Source organism: Bos indicus, chromosome 1, assembly GCF_029378745.1.
Source record: "Bos indicus isolate NIAB-ARS_2022 breed Sahiwal x Tharparkar chromosome 1, NIAB-ARS_B.indTharparkar_mat_pri_1.0, whole genome shotgun sequence".
Taxonomy (NCBI): domain Eukaryota; kingdom Metazoa; phylum Chordata; class Mammalia; order Artiodactyla; family Bovidae; genus Bos; species Bos indicus.
In genome coordinates this window covers 146,494,651-146,513,852 of record NC_091760.1, presented here as the reverse complement: position 1 = coordinate 146,513,852, position 19,202 = coordinate 146,494,651, and the positions used below count along the sequence as shown (strand labels likewise).

The following is a 19,202-nucleotide window of genomic DNA, read 5'->3' as shown; positions in this document are numbered from 1 at the left end:
GTGTGCGGCGGGCTGCCAGCCTGGTGGGCGCCTGGCCCCGCCCAGCAACACCAGACGCTCGTTGCCATTGGCCGCGAGAACGCGGCGAAGCCGCCCCGGGCGTCCATTGACTGAGCCGAGAGAAAGTCACTCCCGAGAGGCTCTGCGCGGGAGGCTTGGATCGCGGACTGGCCCGATCGCAGGCTCGGCTGAGAGGGCGGTCACCTCAGTGTTGGGGTCTCGGGCACGAGGCCTCTCTCAGCCCATGTGCAGTGGGCCGTTGGACTCAGGCGGGCGTCAGTGCGCGGCGATCCCTCAGGCTCCTCGGCGGGCGAGCAGCAGGCACTGGTGTGGAGTCCGCGAGGATGGTGGGGCGCAGCTGAGATGGAGGACGTTGAGGCTTCCGGGCGCGCTGGGCCTCCTCTTGAGGAATGCGTCCACATGCTTTCCTCCCAGCACGGGCCTCACTCATGAGGCTTTTCACAACTCCCAGGAGCCAGCTGGACACCCCGGGCCCCTTTGGACGTCCTTCATAGACCCGTTATGACGTGTATTAGTCCAAGTGCTTTTCAAAACAGCCTTGGAAGGAGCTCCAGCAGCAATTTCAGACGGTGAGGTGATCTTGGGAAGTGCGAGGACAGACGAGGGAACTACAGACGTGCGGAGCCTGGGGGGGTTGGGTAGTGGAGCTGCACTGAGCCCCCCTCACACACACACACACACACTGGAGAATCCAGAGGGAACTGTTGCGCAGTGTCGCGGGAAGTGCATCAGTGGACTGTGGTGGACGTCAGTACTCACAACTGTACGCAGAGGGTCACTTTGCTACGTCACATCAGGTGTCCTTCAGGTGACAGAGCCAGCAGGAGAACGATCTGGCCACTGGGCCAATACAGAAGGCCTCTGATGAGCAGTGCTTGCCCCAGAGTTAATTTTTCACCTGGGTTGAGGTAGGAGTGTGAACCAGTGAAGTGAATGAATGCCCTAGTGACCTGTTTATGATGGAAATATTAGCTATAAGGAAAGATAATGGAAGTGGGCATCATCTAAATGGTGCTGCTAGTGATAAAGAACCTGCCTGCCAATGCAGGAGACGTGAGATACAGGTTTCATTCCTGGATGGGGAAGATCCCCTGGAGGAGCACATGGCAACCCACTCCAGTATTCTTTAATACTACTGATACTCTTCAGAAAAATAATGGACAGCTGATGGCTACCAATAGACCATTGAAAGTGATGGAGTCTCTTTGATTGCATGCCAAGAAATCCTCATTTCCTTCATTGAAACAATAAAGACAAGGACTAGGCCCAAGAGTCTCTATGATGGTAAACACCCAATCAAGACAATTCTGTTTTGCTAAGTTTGGGATCCTGGTTGGGGAAATCTGGGTAGATGCCCTCAAAGATTTCCTCACCCCCACCCCATCCCACACTACCCCCTCGACTGTCTTGAACCTCTGGAGCCTGCCCATGTGGCTCACCTTTCCCTACCAACCTAGCCCCCCACTCCTCAGTCTGTTGGACAATAGGCATATGATTATGGTTATTTCTTAGTATAATTCAGCTGAACTATAACCCTCTTCCCCTCAAAAGAACACATTAGTTTGCTGCTGCTAAGTCGCTTCAGTCGTGTCCGACTCTGTGCAACCCCATAGACGGCAGCCCACCAGGCTCCGCCGTCCCTGGGATTCTCCAGGCAAGAACACTGGAGTGGGTTGCCATTTCCTTCCGCAGTAACAAAGTACCACTAACTGGGTGGCTTAACAGAAGTTTATCTCACAGTTCTGGGGGCTGGAAGTTAGAACAAAGTGACAGGGCTGTGAGGGAAGGATCTTCTATTCCTCTGCTAGCTTCTGGTGGTTTGCTGGCAATCTTGTGTTACTTGGCTTGTAGATGCATTGTGCCAGTCTGCCTTGATGTTCATGTGCCTTTCTCCCTATATGTTTGTATGTTTCTGTGTCCAAATTCCCTGTTTTTGAAAATACCAGTTATTGGATTTTTACCTGCTCTAATTATAATACTCATCTTAATTTGATTGCCTATAAAGACCCTATTTCCAAATAAGGTTACATTCATGGGTACCTGGGGGTTAGGACTTAAACATCTTTTGCAGGGATACAGTTTAGTCCATGACAGGTTGTAAGAACCAGCCAACTGCCAGGAGCTAGGAAAGTTTTTGTGGGGCTGGATTATAAGTGTGCTTGATGAGTGGTGGTCCCCAGCATCCTTGCTTAATTCACCAGCATGAGCCCTGCAGAAATCAGAAGAAAACTGGAGTGTAAAGTTGGTAAAAGACTTATGACCAGTCTTCTAAGATACAGGGTTTATGACCAGTCTTCTAAGATACAGGATTTAACACCTAGGCAAAGACCAATAGCAAACTCCTAAAGTGATGCTATGTCTATTGCCATATAACAAATTACTACACACTTAGTGGCTTAAAACAAGAATCATTTATTCTCCTAAGTTGCTGAGGGTCAGGGCAGAGTGGAATTGAGCTACGTCATCTGGGGCTTCAGTTGGAACAGCTTGAAGGCTGGAGGTTGGAATGATCTGAAGGTTCATTTACTCACATGTCTGACAGTCGATGCTGGAGCCCAGATTGGAGGTGTCGGCCAGCATGCCCACACACGGCCATTCCCACTAGTCAGTGGTGGCTCACCACTGTAGGCAAGAGCTGACAGTAGGAAAGGTTGCTCCTGAACAGCATTTGCGGGGAGTGGGGAGGGCGGTGGGCGATAGGATCCTAGCAGTGAAGAGGTCAGGAAGGAGCTTGTAACTGACAGAAGTCAGTACTGCAAATTACAGTGGCCAGCAAGACCTGAGTGGCAGCCAAGGGACCCTGACCTTTGGACAGTTGCAGAAATGGTTAATAAAACACAGCATCCCTAGAGGCAAAACAGATGGGCAGTTGAAAATACCAGCAGAAAAAAGTTAAGGATGGATGAATAGGAAAATCAGGATCCCACAGCCAGTTTCTGGACTGAGCTGGTTTTCAGATGTGGTACTGAAGAGGTGGCCAAATACCAAGAAGGACCCTGCAGCATACCACAAGTAGATACAGAAATGAATCCTGAAGTCCTTTTCCAGAGTCCAATAGCCATTTCCTTTGACAACTACACCCAGGGGGAAAGTGGGTAACCAAACATTCTGAAGACTGTGTACTGAAGATGTACACAAAATCTGAATTGACTTTGATATCCAGACATCTGCATTATCATCACGGCTTCCCTGTCAGAGTGGCTGCATAGTGGCCAGATAATTAATGGAGTCCTCCCCAAGGTCCAGCTTACAGTAGGCCCACCAACTCTGTGGACCTGCTTGTGGTCATTTCCCCTGTCCCAAACTGAATAATTGGCATTGATGTACTTGGCAATTAATGTTACTCTCAGGTTGAGTCCCTGACCTGTAGGGTTAGAGCTATCACAACAGGAAAAGTCAAGTGGAAAACTGACTGGTTTTGAAAAGTCAAGTGGAAAACTGACCTCTAAAACTGATCTGTTCCAGTCAAGATCATAGAGTCTCTAGGGGTGAGACAGTGGCAGAACTGGGGGCCACTTTTAAGGATCTAAAGGATACAGCATGGTGGTCCCCCAAATCTTAAATTCACCAGTGTGATCCCTGCAGAAATTGGGTCCTGGAGGATGGCAGTACACTGCAAACTCAACCGAGTGGCAGCCCTGATAGTAGTTTCTGTGTCAGATGCAGGGGGTGGCTACTGATTTGGTGTGTTCTTTTCTGTCCCCATCAGGAAAAAAGGATCAGGACCATTTCACATTCACATGGAACACAGATGCAGTTTTGCCCGAAGGCTATGTTACCTCTCTTGCCCTCTTGTAGTCCAAAGACTTCACCATCCTGAAGAATATCACACTGCTCCATTACACCAATAATATTACAAAGATGCTGGAGGCCTTGGTAAGATACAGGTGTTCCAGAGAGTAGCAGATAAACACTGTGAAGATTCAGAGACCTGCTACATTTGTAACATTTTTAGGGATCCAGTGGTCAGTAGTGCCCTAGGGCATCCCTTTCAAAAGGCAAAGACAATTATTGCATCTTGCACCTTCAGCCATCAATAAAGGAAGATACTTTTGGGTCTTTTCAGGTTCTGGAAGTGGCCTATTCCACACCTAAGAATAGTGCTCTGGCCCAAATACTGGGTGACTTGGAAGACTTCCAGGTTTGAGAAGAACCCAGAAAAGTAAAGAGTTTTTGTAATTGGTCAAGGCTGTGATGCAGGCAGCTGTGCTGCCCCAGCCATATGGTCTAGCAGGTGGTGGTGGTGGTGGTGGGGAACGACATGATGTGGAGTTTCTGGCACATCTCAGTAGGAGATTCACGAAGCAGGACCCTAGGTTCTGCCATGCCCCTGGAAGCAGAGAATTATTTGCCTTTTAGGGGGAAAAAAGCCTTGGTGTGCTTCTGTGCTCTGATAGAGATGGAACATCTGGCCTTGGGACACCAAGTGAACATGCAGACAAAACAGTGCCTTGTTAGGGGGTTCTGCCAAACTCACAAGGTCATCAGGGTGGTTTGGCCCAGCAGCAATCCACTACCAGGTGGAAAGAGAATGTTCAAGACAGCATGAGACTGTTCAGGGGTCACAGGTGAGTGCAGGATAGGTGGCCCAGACCCACAGAGCACCCACTGTTCCTGTATCAGAGCCCCTTTGTCCTTTCACACCTATGACCATATGGGGAGGCCTTTAGGACATGTGGACAGAGGGGGAAAATCTTGAGCCTCATTCCTGGATGGATTGGCTTCATGATGGTGTTCAGTTGCCAAGTCGTATCTGATTCTTTGCAACCCCATAGACGGGAGCACACCCGTCTCCTCACCATCTCCTAGAGTTTACCCAAGTTCATGTCCATTGAATTGGTGATGCCATCTAACCATCTCATCCTTTGTTACCCCCTTCTCCTTCTGCCTTCTATCTTTACCAGCATCAGGGTCTTTTCCAATGAGTCGGCACTTCACATTAGGTGGCCAAAGTATTGGATTTCGGCCTCAGCATCAGTCCTTCCGATGAGCATTCAGGGTTGATTTCCTTTAGGATTGACTGGTTTGATCTTGCAGTCCAAGGGATTCTCAACAGTCTTCTCCAGCACCACAGTTTGAAAGCATCAATTCTTTGGTGCTCTGCCTTCTTTATGGTCCAACTCTTACATCTGTACATGACTACTGGAAAAAACCATAGTTTTGACTATCTGGACCTTTGTTGGCAAAGTGGTGTCTGCTTTTTAATACACTGTCTAGGTTTGTCATAGCTTTTCTTCCAAGGAGCACCTGTCTTCTAGTTTCATGGCTGCAGTCACCATCCACAGTGATTTTAGAGCCCAAGAAGAGGAAATACGTCAGTGTTTCTGCCTTTTCCCCTTCTATTTGCCATGAAGTGATGGAACTGGATAGCCATGATCTTAGTTTATTTAATATTGAGTTTTAAGCCTGACTTAGCACCTGAGATCAGCATGAAAGTGGACAGCAGCTACATTACAGCCTCATGCAGGGCTGGCCTTGAAAGACAGCAGTGGAGACATATCCCCCACTGGGAAGAGCGCCTGTCATTCACTTTTGTGTGTAAGGAGTGGCCCAAGGTGAGAATATATGTGGACACAGGGCAGTGCTGGGTGACCTCTGTGACTGGGGATAAGGAAAGCACATGGGAAGACGTACTGGGATGGGCACCAAGCAGACAGAACAATTCTAACAGTTGACATTGGACAGCATTTCTTACTGGCAACCTGTGTGCTGGCACGATGGGTACAAGGACAGAATGACCAAAGTAATGGAGATGGAGGCTATTTATGGGCCCAAGGCTGATCCAACCACTCACTTGGTCTAACCTGTCAGCAAGAGACCAATGAGGAGCTCCCGATGTGGTTCCTTTCATGAGGTTCAACCAGCCATTTGCTCTACTGGAACTCTTCTATCCGGGAAGGGCCAGCAGTTTGTTTTCACAGAAATAGATTCATACTGCATAGACAGGTTTAACCTCCTGTCCACAGGTGTCAGCCAGCAAGGGTTTATGGAGTGTTAGTTCCTCTAGCACAGGATCTCACCTTACAGCAAAGGAAATGCAGGGTGCACTTTACACTGCAGGATGTGCAGTGATCACAGATCTGCTGCCTGACAGAGCACTGGGACAGTCAGCTAAAGGCACAGCTGAAGTGCCAAGGTGGAGGTAATATTCTATGGCACCATTTCCCAACAAGAAAGACACCTGAGTCTAAAATCCAAAGGTGGAAATAGGAGTGGCCCCACTTAATATCACTCCCAATGGTCCACTGGAGAACTTGGTGCCTCCTGTCCTCCCAAGTATAGATTCTGCAGGGTTAGAGGTCATGGTCCCCAAAAGGAACACTTCCTGTCCTACTGGATATAAATGATGGATGATGTCTGGGAACCCTGGGTTCCTGAATCTTGGAACCAGGGGGCAAAAGGAGAAGTCACCATCTGGGCAGTGGAGAGGGTAGGGCTACTCTATACTCAAGAATGTGTGGAACCCGTGACCCACACGGAGCATCTTGGTACTCCTTTGCTTAACTGTGATCAAGAAACTAGAGACTCCAGCTTGCACTTGCAGTGGAAGAGTCTGTCTCTTGATTTTCAGGCACCTGCAGTCTGGCTGTAAGGGATGTGCATGATATATGCGATACTAGTTTAAGGCACACACCAGTCTGCAACATTACCTCTAACTTGAAAGACTGATTTCCAAGCTGGTGCTGAAAGCAAACCTTCAGCTAGCCATTCCACTCTTCAGCCCAGGCAACTGCTTCCAGCGATGGGATCTGTAATGCTGGTTTGTAAACCAGCCCCTGTACACAAGGGCAAGGAGAGATCTAAGAAAGAGGCAGACCCTCCAGGTCAGCAGGCAGCAGGTTTGATAAGCAGGGAACTGATGAGGTTTGTCTTGGGCGGCCAGAAGATAACTCTCTGCAGCCACTAGAATCTTTAACTTTTTTAAATTAATTAATTTAATTGGAGGATAATTACTTTACAACATTGTGGTGGTTCTGCCATTCGTCAACATGAATCAGCCACAGGTGCACGTTTGTCCCCTCATTGTGAACTCTCCTCCCACCTCCCTCCCCACCCCATCCCTCTGAGTTCTCCCAGACTACTGCCTTTGAGTGCCCTGCTTCATGCATTCAACTTGCACTGGTCATCTGTTTTACATATGGTAATATACATGTTTCAATGCTATTCTCTCAAGTCATCCCACCCTTGCCTTTTCCCACAGAGTCCTTTACATCTGTCTTTCTTTTGCTGCCTGGCAAATACAATCATCGTTACCATTTTTCTAAATTCCATCAGATCAGATCAGATCAGTCGCTCAGTCGTGTCCAACTCTGCAACCCCATGAATCGCAGCACGCCAGGCCTCCCTGTCCATCACCAACTCCTGGAGTTCACTGAGACTCAGGTCCATCGAATCAGTGATGCCATCCAGCCATCTCATCCTCTGTCATCCCCTTCTCCTCTTGCCCCCAATCCCTCCCAGCATTAGAGTCTTTTCCAATGAGTCAACTCTTCGCATGAGGTGCCAAAGTACTGGAGTTTCAGCTTTAGCATCATTCCTTCCAAAGAAATCCCAGGGCTGATCTTCAGAATGGACTGGTTGGATGTCCTTGCAATCCAAGGGACTCTCAAGAGTCTTCTCCAACATCACAGTTCAAAAGGATCAATGCTTCAGCACTCAGCCTTCTTCACAGTCCAACTCTCACATCCATACATGACCACAGGAAAAACCATAGCCTTGACTAGACGAACCTTGGTTGGCCAAGTAATGTCTCTGCTTTTGAATATGCTATCTAGGTTGGTCATAACTTTCCTTCCAAGGAGTAAGCGTCTTTTAATTTCATGGCTGCAGTCACCATCTGCAGTGATTTTGGAGCCCAGAAAAATAAAGTCTGACACTGTTTCCACTGTTTCCCCATCTATTTCCCATGAAGTGATGGGACCGGATGCCATGATCTTCATTTTCTGAATGTTGAGCTTTAAGCCAACTTTTTCACCCTCCACTTTTCACTTTCATCAAGAGGCTTTTTAGTTCCTCTTCACTTTCTGCCATAAGGGTGGTGTCATCTGCATATCTGAGGTTATTGATATTTCTCCCAGCAATCTTGATTCCAGCTTGTGTTTCTTCCAGTCCAGCATTTCTCTTGATGTATTCTGCATATAAGTTAAACAAACAGAGTGACAATATACAGCCTTGACATACTCCTTTTCCTATTTGGAACCAGTCTGTTGTTCCATGTCCAGTTCCAACTGTTGCTTCCTAACCTGCATACAAATTTCTCAAGAGGCGGATCAGGTGGTCTGGTATTCCCATCTCTTTCAGAATTTTCCACAGTTTCTTGTGATCCACACAGTCAAAGGCTTTGGCATAGTCAATAAAGCAGAAATAGATGTTTTTCTGGAACTCTCTTGCTTTTTTGATGACCCAGCAGATGTTGGCAATTTGATCTCTGTTTCCTCTGCCTTTTCTAAATTTCATATATATGCATTAATATTCTGTGTTGGTGTTTCTCTTTCTGGCTTACTTCACACTGTATAATAGGCTCCAGTTTCACCCACCTCATTAGAACTGACTCAAATGCATTCTTTTTTATAGCTTAGTAATATGCCATTGCATATATGTACCACAATTTCCTTATCCATTCATGTGCCAATTGACATCTAGGTTGCTTCCACATCCTGGCTATTGTAAATAGTGCTGCGATGAACACTAGGGTACATGTGTCTCTTTCATTTCTGGTTTCCTCAATGTGTATGCCCAGCATTGGGATTGCTGGGTCGTATGGCAGTTCTATTTCCAGTTTTTTAAGGAGTCTCCACACTGTTCTCCATAGTGGCTGTACTAGTTTGCATTCCCAACAGTGTAAGAGGGTTCCCTTTTCTCTGCACCCTCTCCAGCATTTATTGTTTGTAGACTTTTTGATAACAGCCATTCTGACCAGCATGAGATGGTACCTTATTGTGGTTTTGATTTGCATTTCTCTGATAATGAGTGCTATTGAGCATCTTTTTGTGTGTTTGGTAGCCATCTGTATGTCTTCTTTGGAGAAATGTCTGTTTAGTTCTTTGGCCTGTTTGTTTATTGGGTCATTTATTTTTCTGGAATTGAGCTGCAGAAGTTGCTTGTATATTTTTGAGATTTATTCTTGTCAGTTGCTTCGTTTGCTATTATTTTCTCCCATTCTGAAGGCTGTCTTTTCACCTTGCTTATAGTTTCCTTCGTTGTGCAAAAACTTTTAAGTTTAATTAGGTCCCATTTGTTTATTTTTGCTTTCATTTCCATTACTCTGGGAAGTGAGTCATGGAGGATCCTGCTGTGATTTATGTCAGAGAGTGTTTTGCCTATGTTTTCCTCTAGGAGTTTTATGGTTTCTGGTTTTATGTTTAGATCTTTAATCTATTTTGAGTTTACTTTTGTGTATGGTGTTAGAAAGTGTTCTAGTTTCATTCTTTTACAAGTGGTTGACCAGTTTTCCCAGCACCACTTGTTAAAGAGATTGTCTTTTCTCCATTGTATATTCTTGCCTCCTTTGTCAAAGACAAGGGGTCCACAGGTGTGTGAATTTATCTCTGGGCTTTCTATTTTGTTCCATTGATCTATGTTTCAGTCTTTGTGCCAGTACCATACTGTCTTGATGACTGTAGCTTTGCAGTATAGTCTGAAGTCAGGCAGTTTGATTCCTTCAGTTCCATTCTTCTCAAGATTGCTTTGGCTATTTGAGGTTTTTTGCATTTCCATACAAATTGTGAAATTATTTGTTCTAGTTCTGTGAAAAATACCATTGGTAGCCCCAGAAATCCACGCACATATGGACACCTTATCTTTGACAAAGGAGGCAAGAATATACAATGGATTAAAGACAATCTCTTTAACAAGTGGTGCTGGGAAATCTGGTCAACCACTTGTAAAAGAATGAAACTAGAACACTTTCTAACACCATACACAAAAATAAGCTCAAAATGGATTAAAGATCTAAACGTAAGACCAGAAACTATAAAACTCCTAGAGGAGAACATAGGCAAAACACTCTCTGACATACATCACAGCAGGATCCTCTATGACCCACCTCCCAGAATATTGGAAATAAAAGCAAAAATAAACAAATGGGACCTAATTAAACTTAAAAGCTTCTGCACATCAAAGGAAACTATTAGCAAGGTGAAAAGGCAGCCTTCAGAATGGGAGAAAATAATAGCAAATAGCAAGTAAAAGCAAATATCTCTGGGCTTTCTATTTTGTTCCATTGATCTATATTTCTGTCTTTGTGCCAGTACCATACTGTCTTGATAACTGTGGCTTTGTAGTGTAGCCTGAAGTCAGGTAGGTTGATTCCTCCAGTTCCATTCTTCTTCTTCTTTTTTTTTTTTTCCATTCTTTCTCAAGATAGCTTTGGCTATTCGAGGTTTTCTGTATTTCCATACAAATTGTGAAATTATTTGTTCTAGCTCTGTGAAGAATACCGTTGGTAGCTTGATAGGGATTGCATTGAATCTATAAATTGCTTTGGGTAGTATACTCATTTTCACTATATTGATTCTTCCAATCCATGAACATGGTATATTTCTCCATCTATTAGTGTCCTCTTTGATTTCTTTCACCAGTGTTTTATAGTTTTCTATGTATAGGTCTTTAGTTTCTCTAAGTAGATATATTCCTAAGTATTTTATTCTTTCCGTTGCAATGGTGTATGGAATTGTTTCCTTAATTTCTCTTTCTGTTTTCTCATTATTAGTGTATAGGAATGCAAGGGATTTCTGTGTGTTGATTTTATATCCTGCAACTTTACTATAATCATTGATTAGTTCTAGTAATTTTCTGGTGGAGTCTTTAGGGTTTTCTATGTAGAGGATCATGTCATCTGCAAATAGTGAGAGTTTTACTTCTTCTTTTCCAATCTGGATTCCTTTTATTCCTTCTTGTTCTCTGATTGCTGTGGCTAAAACTTCCAAAACTATGTTGAATAGTAGTGTTGAGAGTGGCCACCCTTGTCTTGTTCCTGACTTTAGGGGAAATGCTTTCAAGTTTTCACCATCGAGGATAATGTTTGCTGTGGGTTTATCATATATGGCTTTTATTATGTTGAGGTATGTTCCTTCTATGCCTGCTTTCTGGAGGGTTTTTATCATAAATGGATGTTGAACTTTGTCAAAGGCTTTCTCTGCATCTATTGAGATAATCATATGGCTTTTATCTTTCAATTTGTTAATGTGGTGTATTATATTGATTGATTTGCAAATATTGAAGAATCTTTGCATCCCTGGGACAAAGTCCACTTGGTCATGGTGTATGATCTTTTTAATATGTTGTTTGATCCTGTTTGCTGGAATTTTGTTGAGGATTTTTCTATCTATGTTCATCAGTGATATTGGCCTGTAGTTTTCTTTTTTGTGGCATCTTTGTCTGGTTTTGGTATTAGGTGCATCTACCAGAATGTTAAGAGCTTATACGGAGGCCTGAACTGGGTTTAGTTGTGCACACCTTCATATGGTCTCACCACCACCTTGCTCTCTTCCACCTGTGCCCTTGGGGCAGCTTCTAATGTGGAGAAGGCAAGTGGAATGCACAACTCTGACAACCCAGGGCCAACTCACAGGTCAACCAGCAGTCATGTCTTCTTGGTGACCTCCTACAACATGTAAGACCAGTGGATTCTATGTGTGAGCTCATCCTGCATTTTCACTGCTTTAAAGTATGCTTGCTTCTAAGGGGCAGTGTCACACAGAACTACAGCAACGAGTAAAACATCTCCAGGTCCACAGATACTGGTGTCTGCAGATGTACTGCAGACAGGGGAGCCAAAGCCACACTTGGATCGTGTCTGTTCCTGGTGGAACCAATCACTGCCTCCTCCGTGATGGTGGGAACCAGCTCACCACATGAAGGGCTCAGCATTGGCCTCTGCTGTTGGCAGTTCAAGCATTGAGAAGAATGCCAGGAAGAAGCCAGGAGGCCTTGGTGAGAGGTCTGGTTGCTGCCACTTGAAGAAAGAAGCTGAGTGACACCCACAGGCAAGTCATCTTGTCCACCTTCTGCACTTCCATAGTGGGTCTTGTGGGAGGCAGGTCTCCTTACTGCCCTATAGATGTCCTTGGTACCACTTGGTAATCTTTTCTCTGTCAAGTGTTAACTAGCTGGACAATCAACTACTCAGGGAAATCTTATGGATCAGGAACTCAGGTCAGCGCTCTTTCCATACAAAATGGACCACGATGCACCATCCAAAGTTGGCTGATAGGAAATCTTCCACAGCCCCAAGCTGGATGTGTGTGACAACTGTCTACTTTTGGTTGAGGCTAGCACTCTTGCAGATCCATCTGCAGAACAAACCTGTGCTTCCTCCTGTTCTGCCAGCTGGTCACAGGGAATGTACCCTGAAACCACAGATGCAGCCTGAAGAGGAGACATGAGGTAGGAGGAAGATTCAACACCACGAGTCTGACCACCTGCTGAGTCATTCATGTATGCCTCCAGGGTCTGTTCAGGCCAGCTCTGTGTGCACTGGTGATGGACAAGCCTCCTGTGATGAAATCCCACCCACAGTGGGATGGCAGCGGGAGGTGGAAGCTCTGGGGGGCAGATGAGGCCGAGAGGTGGAGCCCTCTGGACGGGTTAGTGCCCTTACAAGGATCATGAGAGCGCTCGCTCCCCACCGTGCTTTCCATCATGTGAAGACACGAGGAACAGTCAGCTGTCTGCAACTCAGAAGGGGCCCTCATGAGAACCCATCCTGCCAGCACCCTAATCTTGAACTTTCAGCCTCCAGAACTCTGAGACAAAGTTCCATCGGTTATACACCGCCCAGTTGTGGTATTTTGTCATAGCAACCTGAGCTGAGACCATACTGTTCCTGGTTTTCAGTGGAAGCCTACTGTTTACACCTGGTTTTATTGCTTGTACTTCTCTAGCTCTTTTGGGATACACCTTTGATGGGGTCCAGAGGTGATGGCATGTCCCAGGTGCATTCATGAAAGCTTTTACCTTTAGGTTCCCTTGTCATTTTTCCTCAGTGGGCAGGGACAGCTTCCCTGCCTTACCTTAGGGTCTTTGCTTAGATATCATCATATCATAGTAATTGGTCCTAGTGAGCAGGAAGTAGTACCCTAGATGCCTTGGATGGTGAGAGCTAAATTCCTTGAAAAGTCTGTGGTCTGTGGACTACCACGGTTTCCCTTCCAGAATGAAAGACAAGTAGTCAAAAGACACCCTGCGGAGCCCACAACTAAGAGAGGCCCGGGCTTGGTGCATGCGGACTTTTCTGTGACCACATCTTGGCTGCTGCTCTAGCCTACTGACTGAGAAAGTCATAGGCTGTTGGGTTTGAGTGAGACTTGGACAGAGACCTGCAGGTCTGATGCTCAGGCAAGCTTAGAGCTGGCCAGGCAGAAGTGTGGGCTGCTTGGAGACTCCATGCTGACCCAGGTAGTGTCAGAACTGCACTGCAGGACATCTGGGTGGTGATGGAGAGGCAGCGGTGAATAAGATGACACAAGCAGGTCGAGAAGGTGAGAGTTATGGCACGAACAGCTCTCTAGGGTTCCCATGGAATGTCTGCCGCAAGTCCCTGTGCCCAGTCCTCTCCTGTTCTGCAGAGGAACCTGCTGTTTCTGCTGAGAGTCCTCTAGGGACTTCCCAAATTCCTTGCTCACCATCACTGCTTCTGACAGAAAATTCTTCTCACAGCAAAAGTACATGCTAGGCTCATGACCCCGGGATTCCTTGATGTCACCCAGGTGCAGCTCAGCTACTGATGGTAGGAAGGCCTCCCTCCTGCCGACCCACTTATGGCCATTTCTCCCGCAGCCGAATATATCAGCCTGGGACCACGGAAGGTGGGACATGCCCCTCTTACTGCTTTGTCAGACAATCCTGGGGGAGTTCCTGCTTTCCATCCGTGACTCTGCTCCATCCGTGGGCTCTGCTGTGCTGGCGACAGTGCTCCCTCTGAACCAGCAGGGGTGGGGGTTCCTGCATCGGCTGGTGTTAAGTGACCCGGTCACTGAGGGGAAGCCTGGGGGCTGGCACAGCACGAGCACAGTGAAACCTGTACCTATAACTTGATATCTCCAGGGACACCTCCTGTACTCAGTACTTTCAGGTTTGACTGTGTAAGAAAGGAAGTCCTCTAGAAACAGACTGTTGAGGGCTCAGATCTTTTAGGAAGGACAGTGCTGGTCACCCAACCAGCTAAGTGAGGCCCAGAAGACCAGCCCCATGTGATGGAAGGAAGATGTGTGGATACAGGGCACTGCCCTTTCTGCTACTGCTGCTATGTCACTTTAGTCGCGTCCGACTCTGTGCAACCCCATAGACGGCAGCCCACCAGGCTCCCCCGTCCCTGGGATTCTCCAGGCAAGAACACTGGAGTGGGTTGCCATTTCCTTCTCCAATGCAGGAAAGTGAAAAGTGAAAGTGAAGTCGCTCAGTCGTGTCCGACCCTTAGCATGGACTGCAGCCTACCAGGCTCCTCCGTCCATGGGATTTTCCAGGCAAGAGTACTGGAGTGGGGTGCCACTGCCTTCTCTACCTTACTGCTACTCTGGACGTCTCCCGTACTTTCCACGTGACATTGCAGAAGACTGTGCCCCGGGGTCACAGTGGACACTCCTTGGCCCCTGCACCACGAAGGGGAACCTCCTCTTGATTTTAGGACCTGTTGATGAACCTAATGTGACCTGATTATTTTAGGGCAGAACTGGAGGTTTTCTAACTGTATCTATTGCTCCCTCTATATTAATAAGCTGGTGCTTTACTGTGAAGAATTTCCCTCATCAGCAGGTGTGACCTGTGTTCTTTTAAATTATCAACCCCCATGGTAACAAGTTGGTGTGATGGTGGTTATGAGCCCACTCCCTCCCTCATTAGCTTAACACTGATGTACATGGATATTTATTTATTCCATATTTGATCATCAATTTCAACTGTCACTCTTCTGGATGTTGAGAGTGAAAGGCCGTTTCTTGGATTCCTGCTCCTGGAGCCAGTCAAGATTTCGGCTTCAGCAACATCCAACAGAATGAGGACTAAATGGAAAAGGTAGGACGACTGTAGAACAATGACCTATGGCAGTACTGCTAAGCAGCAGCAAACGCACCCAGGCTGCAGACAGAGAACAATCCATCCCAAAGATAAGTAAGCAGTGACTTAGAAGAAGTTGTTTTATATTGAAACCAAGCCCAACAGAATAAACATCATGTTCAAAGGTCCTAGAAACACACTGAGATACCTGTACATATGCCTTAACAGTGGCTGTTTGGGTAAAGGACACTTGGCTGGACATCACTACCAGGTACAGATGAGCACGAGTAAAACATAAAAAAGACCATACTTGTGAGAAATAAATATGTCTGACAAAAATGAAATAAGAGCCCAAGCAAGGTGAATCAACAGGCACATGACTATTTGTCTTACCAGGGCTTTGAGAGCTTTTTTGACTGACAGGAGTTTATAAAAATTCTGTTTTATTTTTTTTGCCAGTGATAAAAGTAAACTGGATATATGAAACAAAACAAAACACAGGACTATTCACAAGTACATCAGGGCTTTAATTTTATTATTTTTTTTAATGTTTTTGTTTTAAACCAAGTTTCCAGCTGTACACTTTAAGAAAATAAACAGGAAGTCATCGTCTGCTTATCCTCTGTGGAGGGAGGCATGCAGGCATGACCGAAACAGAACCAAGGGGCTACCTCATCAAGATGAGAAGCTAAAATGTGCCGAATTACAAAGAAAATACCCCATTTGGCTTCGCAGCAAAATGTAAAGGTGAGAACACTTAACAGATGACACAGGGCTGGCACTCAACATGCCACAGCACAAGCTCCCCTCAAAAATCAAATGTCTTCTTCAAATAAAATTGTCACAGGACTTTATTCACTGTTTCATCTTCTGGCAGCAGGACTTCTTTGAACTGGAATCTGAACACAAAGAGAAATGAGGAAGCAGTTTGTTAGAAGGCTTCACGTCTTTTAAGAGGAATTTCACAATTTCAAAACACTACCATTGCATTAATCTTATTTTCAGTGAAAACAAAAACAGCAATTAAGATGCGCAATAGTTTATGAGAGTTGAGAAACTGAACGACACCCTGTGAACACAGCATGACGGCTGTGTGAGATGAAGGCCCAGAGGCCCACGTGGTGCTTGAGTCCACAACCCCCACGTGGCGTCCCCTTCACCCCTCCCCAGCCCCCAGGTGTCTGCACTCCCAACCCTCCTCCTGGTACTTCAGTGACGGCTGGCCAGCAGGACAGACACTGACAAGGTTGACCAGGCTGCATCCCACCCACCTCCATGACTGACCACTCCTGGGTCTCTCAGGTCATGGGGGAAGACAGAGGACTTTGGTTACCTGGTAGCACACCTCCCAGTCTTCGCTGGATCATTTCCAAGTGGTGAATATACTCTGTCAAGGAATGTTCTGGATCTTGAGAAGCCGTCAGGGATCTTTCTGATCTGGGATTTGAGGGTGGACTGGATCTTCAAACACACGAACAACCAAGGGACAAAAAAGAAGTCAACTCAGCAGACAGAATGCAGGGAGTGTGACAGGCAGTGGCACCGGGACTGCACACTAGTGGGAAACGGTAAACGATGTTATCTTTGTATCTTTTCTTTACCACAAGGGGAAAGCACGGCTTTAAAAAAAGTGCTACATTGTCCTTTAGAAACTAACTTCTTTACAACGTCTCCAAGTTTAAGACAACTAAAAGCTATTGTATATTATTGTGTATTATTTAATTCAGTAAATCTTCACACACAAGTCTACCTAGCACTACACCTGGTTCAGCCCAGCATCCTTCATGTGGCTGCCTTTCCTCCTGACCTCCAGTGACCATGTCACGGCCCACTGCTGCTCCAAGGGCAGTGAGCATCTTACTCACCCGAGCACCATCCACACACAAGAGGCCTTGGCCACCACTTATTCTTTCAGAGCAGCCTGGGCCCAGGGCGGGTCACAGCCATACTGAGAGTCCCTGCCCTCCTCGAACAGAAGCAGGCTTATTGTCACACTCTTAACACACAGTTCAAATGGAGGCATCATCACCAACCAGAGGCCATGAAGCGAGACAGCTCACATGGCTGTACACTCTGCCTCACTCTGGGGCCATGACTTTCAAAACACATTTCTTGGAGGGACTACATGCACTGGTAGGACATGCTCAGCAGAGACACACATGAGCAGAAACACAGCGTCTCGCACAACAGGCTGCCCATACTTGTGGGCCTGGCTCCTCCGGTCAGGGCAGTTATGCCCGAGATTGTCACACTCTTAACACACAGTTCAAATGGAGGCATCATCACCAACCAGAGGCCGTGAAGCGAGACAGCAAACATGTTTCATCCTGCTGGCTGAGGGCAGAGGTGGACGTGTTTGCTCTGATAGCTCCTTTCCGATGACACGCCTGCCTGAGCCCCCAGTGCGGGTTCAACACCACAGACACAAACAGCTTTTCTACCCACTTCATGGGTAGGTTCAAAATACTGGACAAGTCATAGTCAAAAGAATGAAATAAATGACTTGTAAAATCATACTTAAGCATTTGGATACGATTATCACTACTTATGTGTCAATCTGGAGAAGAGAAATGGAAATCACATCTCTCTCACATGCAGTGCTTGGCTGAGAAATCTCATGGTCAGAAAACTGGAGTGCGAATCATGAAGATGATCAAGCCCATGCCACGTGACCCCACGGCTGCAGCACTTGACAGTCTCACAGAATCACAGCTCCCACCACCCCAGCCACCAGGGAAACCTTTCCTCACTTGGATTTTTACACAGGATTGATTACACTCTACCATTTAACTACAACGCCTAATTGAAAACCCTTATTCCCCCAAATAACTTACAGATGTTTAACATTATCACTCTAACATCTCACTTGCCAAGTGAGTTGTAAGTATAAAGACATATTACATGTGCGAAACCCCCCAAATCCCAAAGAAAAGAGATTAAGTAAAGCTAACACCAAGCCCTTCCATGTGTGTAAGTGAGTGTGTGCATGTGTGTGGGGGTTCACGTGCCCGGGGGCCCTTCCACTGGAGGTGGACCTGGGCACACACACAAATCTGCCCAGGAACACTTCTGTGCAAGGCCCCATTCTCTGCAGACTTGCCCCTGCTGACAGCTAGGACCCCGTAGTGGAAAAGCAGCTGAGGTTCCTCCGCTCACTTTTCCCTCCTGCGTGGAGATGCTTTTGGCACAGGGTCCCTGGCCTGGCTGGAAGACACATCCCGGGTGGGTGGGGATTCACGAGTGACAAGTGGAGACTGCTGCCGCCGTGGTACCAGGAATCCTTCCCCTAGAAATATTTAACAACAAAGGGATTAAGGAAAGAGAAAAATGCATTTTAGTAAAGGCTCATCCACCAAAATTTAAAATTTACAAAATTTTAAGAGCCTGCATGATAATTTCAAGATATTTTAAAAGTATTCATTATAAAAACTGTATTTAAAAAACCTCAAGAAGGAACCTGAGTTTTAAGCACCTGCGTTTTGCTCCTGCAAGGCAGACCCTGACTATCTGCATCTGGGTGGGCAGTATCCCGGAGGAGGGCCCAGCACCCCGATGGAGAGAGGAGGGCGCCAAGTGGCCTGGGGTGGATCTCCCACACCCAGCTCTGAGGAGTGAGAGATGCAGAAACCCTGGAGACCACCAGGTTCATCAGAGGCAGGGGGTGTGCGGGAACCTCCTGAAGAACCTTGAAGCCATCTGCCTTCAAGCTGTGAGGATCACATGTGGAGTCTAAGCTGACGGGCACCACTAGGGAAGCCCAGTGGCCGTGCGGGGCGCTGACCACTGCAGATGGCCCACGTGGCTTGGCTACACCTGGGCCTGGCTGGTCAGATGTGGCAGTGGACAACCGCAGACTGGACGGGACTGAAACAAAGGACGCAGCCATGCTCCCCGAGTGAAGCAGAACTTCACTCCATGTAGGGAATAGAGAGACTTTTTATTGAAAATAGCTATCAGTCAATACATTCAGCATTTCTGTATCCTTCAGTCATTGCTGTGCTCCTCAGAACTGCTTTCTTCATAAACATTAACTATATAAACCTGTGTTTGTTGCCCAAATAAAAACCATTTTCCTTCAAAATCCCTGCACCTCCTGACAAGTGTACTGGCTGAGTTTCTGGTTTCTCACTGTGCTTTGTGTCTCCCCCCCTGGCATTGAGAAGGAACCCCGCTACTGAAACATTTGG

The 19,202-nt window shown here is 46.5% G+C and overlaps 1 protein-coding gene and 1 long non-coding RNA gene across 6 annotated transcripts in view; one reads left to right on the top strand and one right to left on the bottom strand.

Moving 5' to 3' along the window:
- Positions 1-121: 121 nt before the first annotated feature.
- On the top strand, positions 122-19,096 carry LOC109561379 (uncharacterized). 2 transcript variants are annotated; one of them, XR_011568552.1, is made up of 3 exons: positions 122-590; positions 3,731-16,583; positions 18,512-19,096. It is a non-coding gene; the product is annotated as an uncharacterized lncRNA (long non-coding RNA). The 2 variants fall into 2 exon arrangements; XR_002181040.2 differs by having other exon boundaries at positions 125-590; positions 3,731-4,183; positions 11,752-19,096.
- Positions 15,530-19,202, bottom strand: part of PCNT (pericentrin) — a 105,603-nt gene continuing 101,930 nt past the window's right edge. For all 4 annotated transcript variants that reach the window (XM_070796371.1, XM_070796361.1, XM_070796357.1 and 1 more), the window contains 3 exons: positions 18,172-18,301; positions 16,349-16,476; positions 15,530-15,914 (listed from right to left, as the gene is read on the bottom strand). In XM_070796371.1, the coding sequence (XP_070652472.1) occupies positions 15,871-15,914; positions 16,349-16,476; positions 18,172-18,301 (302 nt within the window). In that variant the 3' untranslated portion in view covers positions 15,530-15,870. The remainder of the gene's footprint in view (positions 15,915-16,348; positions 16,477-18,171; positions 18,302-19,202) is intronic.